At 42.2% G+C, this 13,260-nt stretch overlaps 2 protein-coding genes across 3 annotated transcripts in view; both read left to right on the forward strand.

Annotated features, from left to right (window-relative positions):
- TBC1D4 (TBC1 domain family member 4) overlaps positions 1–13,260 on the forward strand; it is a 96,751-nt gene that overhangs the window by 63,834 nt on the left and 19,657 nt on the right. For both annotated transcript variants that reach the window (XM_056109836.1, XM_056109837.1), the window contains 2 exons: positions 465–623; positions 5,637–5,795. In XM_056109836.1, coding sequence (XP_055965811.1) covers positions 465–623; positions 5,637–5,795 — 318 coding nt within the window. The remainder of the gene's footprint in view (positions 1–464; positions 624–5,636; positions 5,796–13,260) is intronic.
- On the forward strand, positions 9,123–9,692 carry LOC130019219 (craniofacial development protein 2-like). Its single transcript, XM_056109838.1, has one exon. It carries the CDS (start codon positions 9,123–9,125, stop codon positions 9,690–9,692), a length of 570 nt encoding a protein of 189 aa, XP_055965813.1.

Consider the following 13,260-nt stretch of genomic DNA (forward strand, 5'->3'; position numbering starts at 1 on the left):
AGACTAGTGATGAAATCTGTAAACACCAAAAATGTGTTAGGTTATCACGGTCAAGCATTTCTTGAATCAAGACTAGCATGAGACATTTATCTTCTCATGTATGTCAGAAATAAAATATTAATTTTAATGGTGTTGAAACAATAAACGCAATAGCTTCTGTTACATTTGCTAGAATATTGAAATGTATGGTATAGTAAACACTGTTTGGGTTCTATGCCTAACAGAGTTGCCATCTACAAGGCGTACAGATAAAAATCTCCTTAACGTCTTTTTCTGATATTTCTTACCTTAAGTGATTTGAAATATGAGAACTTTTCAAATAGCCTCAAATTATTTGTTTTGGAGAAAATTTTTATTCGTGGATTTCTTGAAAGTCATTAGGAATAGAAATCTTACAAATATGCGTTATAAATATTGTTTTAAAAAGATGTTGATCATATGTTAATTCTCTTTTTATTCCTTAGCAAGCAGAGATGAATTGCATACTAGAAAAATTAAATTGGACTATGAAGAAGTTGGAGTATGTCAGAAGGAGGTCTTAATAACCTGGGATAAGAAATTGTTAAACTATAGAGCTAAAATCAGATGTGACATGGAAGATATTCATACTTGTCTTAAAGAAGGTATGCTAGACTCTTTCAGTAATCTCTTTTGAAAGACTTCAGAGACCATTTTAGTTATCTTGTTCATGCATATCTGCAGTATTTGTGCTTGTTTGTTAAAAAGGGAATTCATTTGTTTCTGCTTCTACGTAGTAACTAATAATGGGAATCTAGGTATCTTTTCTACAGATCTACCTTTCTATTGTGACCAGTTCTTATTAGCTCTGTGCTTACCCTAGGAAGAACATATACATTGGAACTAATCTTTGATCATGTCCATTAAAAATAATTCAGATTTACAGAAATGATGTAATTTCTTCCTCTTTTTCTGTTTCATTTTTTGATTTTTGGGCTACACCCCGCTGTGCTCAGGGCTTCCTCCTGGCTCTGAGCTCAAGTATCATTCCGGGTGGTGCTTAGGGACTCTATTTGGTGCTAGGGAACAAACTGGGGTGGCTGGATGAAACCCCTGTACTGGTGCTAGGGAACAAACTGGGGTGGCTGGATGAAACCCCTGTACTGACCCACCTTTGATATATTTTGATTATTTTTTCAGAAATGATTTAGATGTGTATATGTGTATTTATATGTCTCTTGTATTCAACTGTATGTATGAAGTTATCAACATATTTTAATCAAATTACTAGTTTTCCTTCTATTAATTGGAAATTAATCTTTATCTTGGAAGAGTTTCTTTTCTTTTTCTTTTCTTTCTTTTGGTCTGGGGGCCATGCCTGGTAGTGCCCAGGTGCTACCCTTGGCTCCGTGGTCAGAATTATTGCTGCCGCTTGGGAGACCAGGAGCTACTGGGGATTAAACCCAAGGCTCTCACCTTGCTAAGCTCAGCTCTATAAGATGGCTGATATGACATGTTAAACATTAAATGAAACTTAATTTTAGGTGTAATTTCTGTGACCATTTTATTTATTTATTTATTATTATTATTATTATTTATTTATTTATTTTCTTTCTGGGCCATACCCGGTGATGCACAGGGGTTATTCCTGGTTCATGCACTCAGGAATTACACCTGGCGGTGCTTGGGGAACCATATGGGATGCTGGGAATTGAACCCGGGTTGGCCGTGTGCAAGGCAAATACCCTACTCGCTGTGCTATTGCTCCAGTCCCTCTGTGACCATTTTAAATATATGGAGAATTTTTCTGGTATGTGTAAGCTGGGTATGAAGAAGTCTCAGGGGTTGGGGAGTTAATGCAGACATTAGACACATCTGCTCAGCACTCAGCATGCTCAAGGACCCATGTTTGATCCCTGGTGCTGCATGTCTTCTGAGCACTGAGAGTGGCCTTGGTAGCCCAGCAATGCCAGGCATGAGCAGGACTATGTCATCAGATGGGCACTGAACAGTTGGACTTAGGTCTCCAGGCTGAGCATCACCAAGGGTGGCCCCAGTAATAATAGATACAGTAATTACTGGAACATCCAAAGTAACCTGATAATGATTCTTATGTTAAAAGCTTATGATAAAGTATGAAACTGTTACACAGTTTAAATTAACTTAATTGTTTTACAGGAGTCATAAGTTGCTCATTTTCCTTGGAAAATATGAAATGTTACAGATTTTTGTTGCGTGCTTATTTGGGAGACAAAGTAGTAGTTAATAGAAAGTGTGTGAGGAGTTGCTGGCTCAATTCCTGGGTTTAAATTTTAGGAGAGGGCATGCACCTTGTCATTTCTTAAAGGATACAGTGTAAACTTTTATGTATTCAATAATAAAACAATAAGGGAGAAAGGTCCCTCCCTCTTTTCCCTCTCTCCCTCCCTTCCTCTGTTGTTTTGAGGGGACCAGTGGCACTGCCCCATACAGTGATGCTCAGGGGTAGGTTATCTTGGTTTTGCACTCAAGGATCACCCCTGGCAGTGATTTGGGAACATATGTGGTGCCCAGCATTTGAACTGGGGTCAGCAGCATGCAGGGCAAGCTCCTTATCCACTATACCATTGCTCTGGTCCTCACTAATTTTTGCCTCTTCTTCCTTTATATAACCTGTTCACAAGGAGACAAAACTATTCTGGCTTTCAGTTTGTCCTATGAAATATGCTCAAGCCCTTTCTAGATTCCCTTTTTTATCTCTTTACCTTCTCCCTGCTTATCATCTCCCTTTCCTTCCATCCTTCCATTTCCTCTTCTCACTTTGTCCTTCTTCCCCATTTCCTATATCCTCCTCAGAATTTTCACCTGTGTGTCTTTGCAACGAAACAGCACTGGCTTCCCATCAACTCTCAGTTTTGATAGCATTTCCAAATGCTAAGCAGAATTCACTGGTTTTGCCTCATGATTGTTTAATAGTTTTTACCATAATTTGTGGGCCAGAGCGATAACATAGTGGGTAGGGTGTTTGCCTTGTACGTGGTCGACGTGGGTTCGATTCCTCTGTCCCTCTCGGAGAGCCCAACATGCTACCGAGAGTATCTCGCCTGTATGGCAAAGCCTGGCAAGCTACCCGTGACATATATGATATGCCTAAAACAGTAACAACAAGTCTCACAACGGAGACGTTACTGGTGCCTGCTCGAGCAAATCGATGAACAACGGGAAGACAGTGCTACAGTGCTACCATAATTTGTATGTGTCTATTTCATATTTTCCTTGTTCCACCATAGCAGACCTAACACTTCACAGAGCATTCTGTACAAGTTACTCATTGATTGGGTGAATGAGTAGATGAATGTAGGAGTGAATCACACTCAGTTTCCTGAGAATGAATTTATTTCTCTCTCAGGGACAAGGTATCTTCAGGGTTATGCTCCATACCCTGCTACATATTGGGCGCTCATTTAACTGAAGTGAATTCGCTTGAATTAGCTTTCTGTAAACTCACCCTGGATTAATGCATTGCGTTCTAACTATGCATTTGCTGATTCAACTTTGTGTGAGAAGCACAGTGACTCCGTGGTTGCTCTTCTTCTTCTTTTTTTTTTTTTTTTTTTAATTTTCGGGTCACACCCAGTAATGCTCAGGGATTACTCCTGGCCCTGCATTCAGGAATTACTCCTGGTGGTGCTTGAGAGACCATATGGGATGCCGGCAATTGAACCCAGGTCGGCCTTGTGCAAGGCAAACGCCCTACTCACTGTACTATCACTCTGGCCCCGCCTTGGTTGCTCTTCTTAAGGATTTGTCATCTCTGGGGGAACAAAGCAAATATAGTATGCAGCTACCTATGACCCAGTATGACAGAGTCACCATTTGAGTATGTGAAAAGGGATCAATTGCTCCTAGAGACACTTGGGAGTTGTTGAGTCGAAGTTTGTTTAGAAAGGAGAAATAGAAATGCTTTAGACAATCAAGGGGCAATCCTTGGGAATCTTTAAAGCAAAGGGGAAAATACCCATGAGCTAGCATTTGGCAGGGAATCAGAGGCAATGAATTTAATAAAAAGGTGGTTTGGAATTGTGATGTGATTACAATGTATGTCAGTGAGCCACAGTGAATTACAGTGTTGGGTCAGTACTTTCAGTTCAGGCAAACTGAGTCATATTCCAAAATGACGGAATACCATTAAACCGTCCTTTAGCTTGCTGGAGCTCATGAAGCTATTCCTGATCCAGTTTGACTGTACTGAAAAGAGTGAATGAAATTCTGTGCTCTGAGTTCTTGCTCTCCACTGCTGATGTCATATACGTTCACGTACAAAAAAGTAGTTTTAGGGGCCGGAGCGATAATGCAGTGGGTAGGGCGTTTGCCTTGCATACTGCCAATGAAGATTTAATCCCCTGGCATCCCATATGGCCCCCCAGCACTGCCAGGAGTAATTCCTGAGTGCAGAGCCAGAAGTAACCCCTGGTCATTGCTGGGTGTGACCCAAAAAACAAATAAACAAACAAGAAAGAAAGAAAAAGAAGTAGTTGTGGCTAACTTTAAAATGCTCATGATCCTTTGATTTTCATGCCCAACAGAGGTAGTGTTTCATTATATAAACTATGTTGTTGTTTTTTTTTTCCTCAAAGCTGAGTGGTGTTTAATAGCGATGCCTTTTATAGTATTTAAGTCTTTCATTTTCTTTCAGGAATACTATTTTACAGTGTTTGGTTCCAGAATACTCTTTTACAAAATACTCTTATACTTGCTGATCATAAATATTGATCAGCATTTGTTACTAGCCACAAACCAAGTAAAAGGTAAAAATCAGCACTAGTACATTTCAGGCTTCTAGTAGTTTCTGAAATCAATCTCCCAAAGTTCTAACTCTAAATTGCCATTTTGTAGCTAACAGACTTGGACAAGTTACTTACACTCTTTCAGCCTCAACTTCCCCAGCTGTAAAGTGGAGATAATAGCAGCCAACTCTCTTACTGGGTTATTTTTCTGAGCAGTTTGTGTTCATTGCTCAGTAGGGAGGCACCCACCATAAATGTCCTCTTAGGTGCTCCATCATATTGACTAAGGTTAGTGCCATTGTCATCATTGATTTATTGGAGGGGTTTCTTTTTAGGACATTAGTAGCGTCAGGATTCAATGTGTCATCCTAGGGTTCTGGCTGGAGCGATAGCACAGCGGGTAGGGCGTTCGCCTTACACGCGGCCAACATGGCTGACCCGAGTTCGATTCCTCCGCCCCTCTCGGAGAGCCCGGCAAGCTACCGAGAGTATTCGATATGCCAGACACAGTAACAACAAAGTCTCCAATGGAGACGTTACTGGGCCCGCTCGAGCAAATCGACGATCAACGGGAGGGCCTTTACCTTTTAGGGTTCTGGACAGTAGATGTTATTGCTGTCTCCTTTCAAGCATACCATAGTTAATTAACTATTTCTTAGCAACTCTAGCCTAACAAGCAGTCTAGACCTTACTTATTTTTTATTTTTTGTAGGAGTACTACTATTTTTTCAGCCACTGATTAGCTGATTAAATTGGGCATGAACTCCACCTTAATTTTTTTTATTTTTTTATTTTTATATTTATTTATTGAATCACTGTGGGAAAAGTTACTAAGCTTTCAGGTTTATGTCTCAGTCATACAATGATCAAACACCTTTCCCAGACCTTACTTATTGACCTCTTTGATTATAGGAGTTCCCAAAAGTCGCCGAGGAGAAATATGGCAGTTCCTAGCATTACAGTATCGTCTGAGGCACAGATTACCCACGAAACAGCAACCTCCGGAGACGTCCTATAAAGAACTTTTAAAGCAGCTCACAGCCCAGCAACATGCTATTCTCGTGGACTTAGGTATGTTTATTAGTTACTCCTTGTGAAAGTAGTCAGTCAACCCCTTTGCCGAGTTTTTGGGTAGCTTTCTGGTTGTGATGTTGATAACAAGGCCGGTTGCTCTCTGCAGAGCTGCTAATTTGGTCCTTTTCTGGACGGCAAGTATCTCTGCTTGAAGAGAGTGCAGATGCCTCAGCTTCAAATGGAACTTTCATCCCCAGAGTTACCCTTTGTAAAGCGAGTCCTCTTGTTTAGGAATCATTATAAAGGTCATTGCTCTAGGTTCCTGTTTTAGGAACAGCTTACTATTATTGGAGATAAATAATTTTATTTTTTTATTCTTTTATTTTTAATTTTTTTATGGAATAACCCTGAGATGGAGCATTACAAAATTGTTCATGATTGCGTTTCAGTCATACAATGTTCTAACACCCATCCAGCACCAGTGTCCCCAGTTTTCCTCCCACCCCTTCAAACCACCCCCCTACTCCAGCCTGCCTCTATGTCAGGCAGGTCTCTCTCTCTCTCTCTCTCTCTCTCTCTCTCTCTCTCTCTCTCTCTCTCATTTTAGGCATTCTGGTTTGTGATATCGATGCTAAAAGGTTATCATGTATATTCCTGCTTTGAATACTCAGTTCTTGTCCAGAACGATCATTTCCAACTAGTATTGTCATAATGGATCCTCCTCTATCTTAACTACCCTTCGGAGATAAATAATTCTTATCCTAAGTCATACTGGTTGTGAAATAGGCTGGCTAGATGAGAAACGGGTATCAAAATTTCAAACAAAGCCTAACGTTGGTGCTGTAGAATTTGACTTTTTTCTTATTTTTCTTTTTTCCTTTCTTTTTGTTTGTTTGTTTGGGGGCCACACCCAGCAGTGCTCAGGGCTTACTCCTGGTTTTGCACTATAGCACTGTAGTGCTGTCCTCCCGTTGTTCATCGATTTGCACAAGCAGGCCCAGTAACGTCTCCATTGGAGACTCTGTTGTTACTGTGTTTGGCATATCGAATACGTCATGGGTAGCTTGCCAGGCACTGCCATGTGGACGAGATACTCTTGGTAGTTTGCCAGGCCCTCTGAGAGGGGCAGAGGAATCGAGCGCACAAGGCAAATGCCCTACCTCTGTGCTATCGCTCCAACCCCTGGTTTTGCATGCAGGAATTACTCCTGGTGATGCTCAGGAGACTATATGGATGCCAAGGATCAAATCCAGGGTTGGTTGTGTACAAGGCAAATGCTCTACCCACTGTACTATCACTCTCATTCCACATTTAATTTTTCACAGACATGGTATACAAGGACATATTGTTGAAAAATAATCTTTTTATCACCTTTAAAAGCAATATAAGTGGCCCAACTGGTAGAGTATGTTCCTAGCATGTAAAAGGTCCAACTTCAGTCCTGGGTGGCACCACACATCTGTCCTCATCCCAACGCTGTCCAGGTAGCCTTGGTCACTCTCTGAGTACCACTGGGAGTGAGGCTGGTTGACTGCCAGCACTGTTGGTCTAGATGCTGGGTGTGAGGTTTAGGCTGAGCTCTGCCAGGAGTGTCACTGACCCCCTGAGTATGACGCCTATAAAAATAAAAAGTGAAAGAGAGCCAGAAAGATAGTATAGGGTACCATTACACTTGCCTTGTAGATGGCTGACCCTGGTCCATCCCTCGCTTTATGTGTTCCCCCAAGCTCAGAGTCAGAAGGAACTTCCAAACCAAAAAATACATAGTCTCTAACATGCTTTATTTAAAATTTATTGGAAGAGTAAATTAAGGATTAGACATTTCCATTTGACTATTTCATCGATATCCCTAAAAGTTGATATATTGAAGATGGCCATACCTGTTATTAGAACCCATTTTGGAAAACATGGGATTATTTTATAGATGCAGCTATATTCAAGCATGTGAAAATCATTCGCTGAAACCTAGGTTTCAGATGATAGCTTTATTGGGTAAATATCCAGTTTAGTGAGTGATTTTTTTTGGAACATAATAGGATTAATTTAAAATAATTTTACAAAGAAATGAAAAACTTTAGTTCTTTTTACTGAGATTTGAGGCAAATTACTTTGCTGTTTAGAGTTTCAGTCTTCTCTCTTTTTTTTTTAAAGTTTTTTTTTTTCTTTTTGGGTCACACCCGACGATGCACAGGGGTTACTCCTGGCGGTGCTCAGGGGACCATATGGGATGCTGGGAATCGAACCCGGGTCGGCCGCGTGCAAGGCAAACGAGTTACCTGCTGTGCTATCTCTCCAGTCTCAAGTTTGTTTTTTTAAAGTTAATTTATTTTTGCTTTTTGGGTCACACCCAGAGATGCTCAGGGATTACTCCTGGCTCTGCACTCAGGAATTACTCCTGGCTGTGCTTGAGGGACCGTATGGGATGCTGGGGATCTAACCTGGGTCGGCACCTGCAAGGCAAACCCCCTACCCACTGTAGTATCACTTCATCCCCCTTAGTCTTCTCTCTAAAATGGGTGCATTGACTTTGGTAATAAACACAGATTTCCGTAGATCTGTGTTTTATGGCTAGAAATAGATGCTAAGACTAGTAATTGGTTTGTTGCCTCAAGAGTTTATCTGTATGCCCTAATGAACTGAAGTTGCTAAGGCCTTATGAAAAGGGAAAGGTTTCTTTCTGACCATGGAAAGGCTGGTGAGAAAAAATATGGAACTAGAATTAATGTTTTAGGTACACGGTGGGTTTATAGCAAATGCACACCGAGGCACAAAATCAATCATTTTAAAATTGCTTTAGGAACAGTAATCTGTGTTTGACTCTATGAACAGTAATCTGTATTTCCTTCGTATGTTCTTATTATTTTCTCAAATCTTTCTCTAACTTCCTCTGCAGAACAAATCTTACCAGTTCTGGGGTGAAAGGGAAAATTACTTTTGAGCATATATGGTAGGAAACATTGCAGATCTGATATTCCTGCAAATTCTGACTGACATGATAGTTGATAGTGCATTCATTTTTGTGGCACAGGAAAGTCCCATACCCATACAGCTGTGGTGGTAAGGATGGGTTTTGTTTCAGTAGAACCAGTTTTTCTGTGATGCAGTACTAATGTGGTAACACCTACAAGGGTGATTAGAGGTCGCCCCAAAAGCCTCTATCCCTCTCGGAAAGACTGGCAAGCTACCGAGAGTATTCCACCCGCACGGAAGAGCCTGGCAAGCTATCCGTTGTGTATTCGATATGCCAAAACCAGTAACTACAACTGGTCTCATTCACCTGACCCTGAAGGCTTCACCGACAAGGCAGCACTGAGAAGGATGAGAAAGGAGAGGCCGACAAAATCTCAAGGCCGACCTAAGCTGCCACAATGAAGGAAGACAAAAATGATCGTCTGTACTTTCAATGCACGTACGCTAGCATCAGATGCATCCATCGAGGACCTGATGGTACAAGCGCGAATGATCAAGTATGACATCATTGGTCTGACCGAGACAAGAAGGCATGAATCTCACCATGCCGTTTTCGACACTGGAGAAGAATTGTTCCTCGGAACATGCGATAAAAGAGGTGTTGGAGGCGTCGGTGTCCTTGTCAACACAAACTTGGCTAAGAGCATTGATTCATTCGAATGCCTAACAACCCGAATCGGACGTTTACATTTGAATAGATGTGGCTCACTGCCTGCAGTTTCTATCTTCATTGTCTACACACCAACATCTCATTATGATGAAAGAGAAATCGAGAAGTTCTACATGGAGCTAGAGAAGTTCTATAAAGAAGACCACACCTTCTACAAGATCATTGTGGGTGATTTTAATGCCAAGATAGGACCTAGAAGATCAGCTGAAGAACTTCACATCGGGACCCATGGCCTAGAATGGAACGAACAGGGTGAGAGACTGTCTGAGTTCATCATGTCGACCAAGACCATTCATGGTAACTCACAGTTCTAGAAGGCAGAATCTAAACGATGGACATGGGAGTCTCCCGGTGGACGATTCCACAACGAAATAGACCACATAATATTCAATCAACGGTTTTGCCTGACTGATGTCGCTGTTGTCCCAAAATTTCGAACGGGATCAGACCACCGTCTCCTTCGTTCAAAATTCTACTTCACAAAGCGGGGAGAAAGGGCTGCAAAGTTCAAAAAGAGAACTCCCAGAATGACCACCAACTGGGAACTCTTTGGTACTATTGCGGCAACATGGGAAGATGCCATTGTTGACAACATTGACGAGGAATACGATCAACTGGTTCAGCACCTCCATGAATGTGCGAGGAACGCCAAGAGAGAGATAGCCACAAAAAAATCGCCTATCTTCGAAAACTCTTGAGCTAATTCGCCAGCGTGGTTTGGCGTATGCCTCAGGCAACCGCAAGCTAACGTCCGAGCTCGCAAAGCAGTGCAGACATGCGATCAAGGAAGACCTCAAAGAGAGAAGAGCAGAAGTACTGGTAGATGCGGCAGAAGCCGGGAAAAGTATTCGTAACGCCCGCCTGTCCTTCGCCAACTACAAGACCAAGATGATTGCCCTCCGACGTCCTGATGGATCCATCACATCCTCCAGAACGGCAATGGAGAAGATTATCCATGACTTCTACTCAAATCTCTTCGATAGCCATGTCCACTTGCTGACATACCAAATTCCACAGGCTGGATATGTCGTTCCCAACGTTCTCCCTTCCGAAATCCGACACACCATTTTGTTGGTAAAGAAACAAACAGCACCCGGCCCAGACAAGGTCAGACCTGAACACCTGAAGAACCTGCCATCAGTACTCATCAATACACTGGCTCCGCTCTTCACTCGCTACCTGTCTGACTGCAAGGTTCCGTCCCAATGGAAAACCAGCAGGACCATACTACTGTTCAAGAAGGGAGACATCCATGACATTGGCAACTATCGCCCGATCTGCCTATTGTCTGTCATCTAAAAGTTGTTCACTCGAGTCATTCTAAATAGGATTGGCAGAACACTAGATGAAGGACAACCATGCGAGCAAGCCAGGTCCCGCAAAGGATTCAGCACCATCGACCATATCCACACGATAACCAAGCTCATTGAGGTTTTTCGGGAGTTCAAGATGCCGCTCTGTTTAACGTTCATTGATTTAAAGAAGGCCTTTGATTCTGTTGAGACGGAAGCGGTCATTGAAGCCCTAGCCAATCAGGGCATTCAAGCCCAATACATCAAGATCCTCCGTGAGCTGTATTGCAGATTCACTACCAGGATCTCACCATTCTACAAAGAAGTGATCGTTGATGTCAAGAGAGGGGTGCGGCAGGGTGATACCATTTCACCGAAACTCTTCAGTGCCACCCTCGAGAACATCATGCGACGACTGGAATGGGAAGGAATGGGAGTGAAGATAGATGGTCGGCAACTACACCACCTCCGCTTTGCTGATGACATTGTTTTAATAACACCAAACATCAGCCAAGCGGCACAAATGCTGGCCGACTTTGACCGTGAGTGTGGAAAGGTAGGACTACAGCTGAATCTTACGAAGACAATGTTTATGAGAAACAGCCTCGTTCCTGACGCCCCATTCGCTCTCAATGGAATGACCATCTCTGAATGCAACAGCTATGTGTACCTAGGTCGAGAGGTCAATATGACAAATGACCTGGCACCCGAGCTGCACAGGAGGAAGAGAGCGGCTTGGAACGCCTTCAAGAACGTCGAGGAAATAGCTAAGAGGACGAAGAACCTCCGGCTCCGGACACAGCTCTTTGATTCCACTGTTCTTCCTGCATTAACATATGCCTCAGAGACCTGGGCCCTATGCAAACAAGATGAGAACGCTATTCAGGTCTCCCAAAGAAGAATAGAAAGAGCTATGCTTGGAATATCACGTTTCACTCAAATGAGAGAAAAAATCTGGAGTTCTGACATCCGTTGATGATCAAGAATCAGGGACGCTGTCTCATTTGCCAAGGTGTCGAAAATCAGATGGGCTGGTCACGTAATGAGATTTAAAGACGACCGCTGGACTAGAGCTGTTACCGACTGGATTCCACGGGATGTCAAAAGACCGTGTGGCCGCCCACCTACCAGATGGTCAGACTTCTTCGTCAAGATCATGAACGATCCGTTTGAGGCCCTTCATGTTCCTGGAGCGAACAGATGCCATTGGGCTACACTGGCACGTGACAGGGACAAATGGAGACGTTACTGGTGCCCGCTGGAGCAAATCGACGATTAACGGGAAGTTAAGTGATTAAGTGCTTAAGCAGTACTAACTGTGTCTCTGGGGATTTTTAAACCTGCAGATGAACTTCACAAATGAATATGAGACCAGAGTTGCCTTTTTTTTTTTTTTGCTTCTCCTTTAAGGACATACTGAGTCTTTTAGGATACACTTGAGTGTTCTTTTTTTTTTAATTTATTTTTTTAATTTTTTTTTCCTTTTTTTTTTATTAGTGAAACACCATGAGGTACAGTTGTAGATTTACAATTTTTTGTGCTTGGGTTTCGATTATACAATGATCAAATACCCATCCCTCCACCAGTGCCCATTTTCAACCACTATGGATAATATCCCTCCCACCCCCATCCCCCCCATCCCCCCCTGCCTCTGTGGCAGGGCAATCCCTTGTGTTGTCTCTCTCCTTTTGGGTGTTGTGGTCTGCAAAAGAGGCATTGAGTGGCAAACATGTTCAGTCCATAGTCTACTTTCGCCAGGCATCTCCCCTTCTGGGAGGATCCTCCAAACACCCTTTATTTGGTGCTCCCTCCTCTATCTGAGCTGCCCTTTCCCCTAGAATGCCCGGTTGGCCTCTAAGCTATGGAGTAATCCTCCTGGTGCTGATCTCAGCTCTTCTTGGGTATTAATCTCATATTTTGTTACTTTATATCCCCTAGATGAATGCAATCCTTCTATGTCTATCCCTCTCTTTCTGACTCATTTCGCTTAGCATGATACTTTTTCCATGTTGTACCACTTTTTGTATGTAAATTTCATGACTTCATCTTTTCTAAGAGCTACATAGTACTCCATTGTGTAGATGTACCAAAGTTTCTTTAACCAGTCATCTGTTCTTGGGCATTTAGCTTCCTAAATAGTAACTAATGGGAGGATTGAGAAAAAGCTTAAAATGTTATAATTTTTTTATGATTTGTTATCAGTAAGTGCTTAATTTTGCATAGTTATTTTATATCCTTAATACTTGGGGTTGCATAAGAATTTTTTATTCTTAGAGGGATTGCAAATAGAAAAAAGCACAAGAAGCCTTGCTGAACATGATTTTGAGGTAGTTTATAAAATGGAGAAAAAGAACATTTAACAAAATTTCCTGACTGATTTTATATATATATATATATAGCATAGCGGGTAGGGCGTCTGCCTTGCACGCAGCCAACATGGCCGACCCGAGTTCAATTCCTCTGCCCCTCTCGGAGAGCCCGGCAAGCTACCGAGAGTATTCGATATGCCAGACACAGTAACAACAAAGTCTCCAATGGAGACGTTACTGGGCCTGCTCGAGCAAATATATATATATATATATATATATAT

This window comes from Sorex fumeus, unplaced genomic scaffold (genome assembly GCF_029834395.1).
Source record: "Sorex fumeus unplaced genomic scaffold, SorFum_2.1 ptg000008l, whole genome shotgun sequence".
NCBI lineage: Eukaryota > Metazoa > Chordata > Mammalia > Eulipotyphla > Soricidae > Sorex > Sorex fumeus.

Coding starts and splice junctions, on each gene's coding strand:
- LOC130019219 (XM_056109838.1), top strand. CDS start 9,123: ATGATCGTCTGTACTTTCAATGCACGTACGCTAGCATCAGATGCATCC.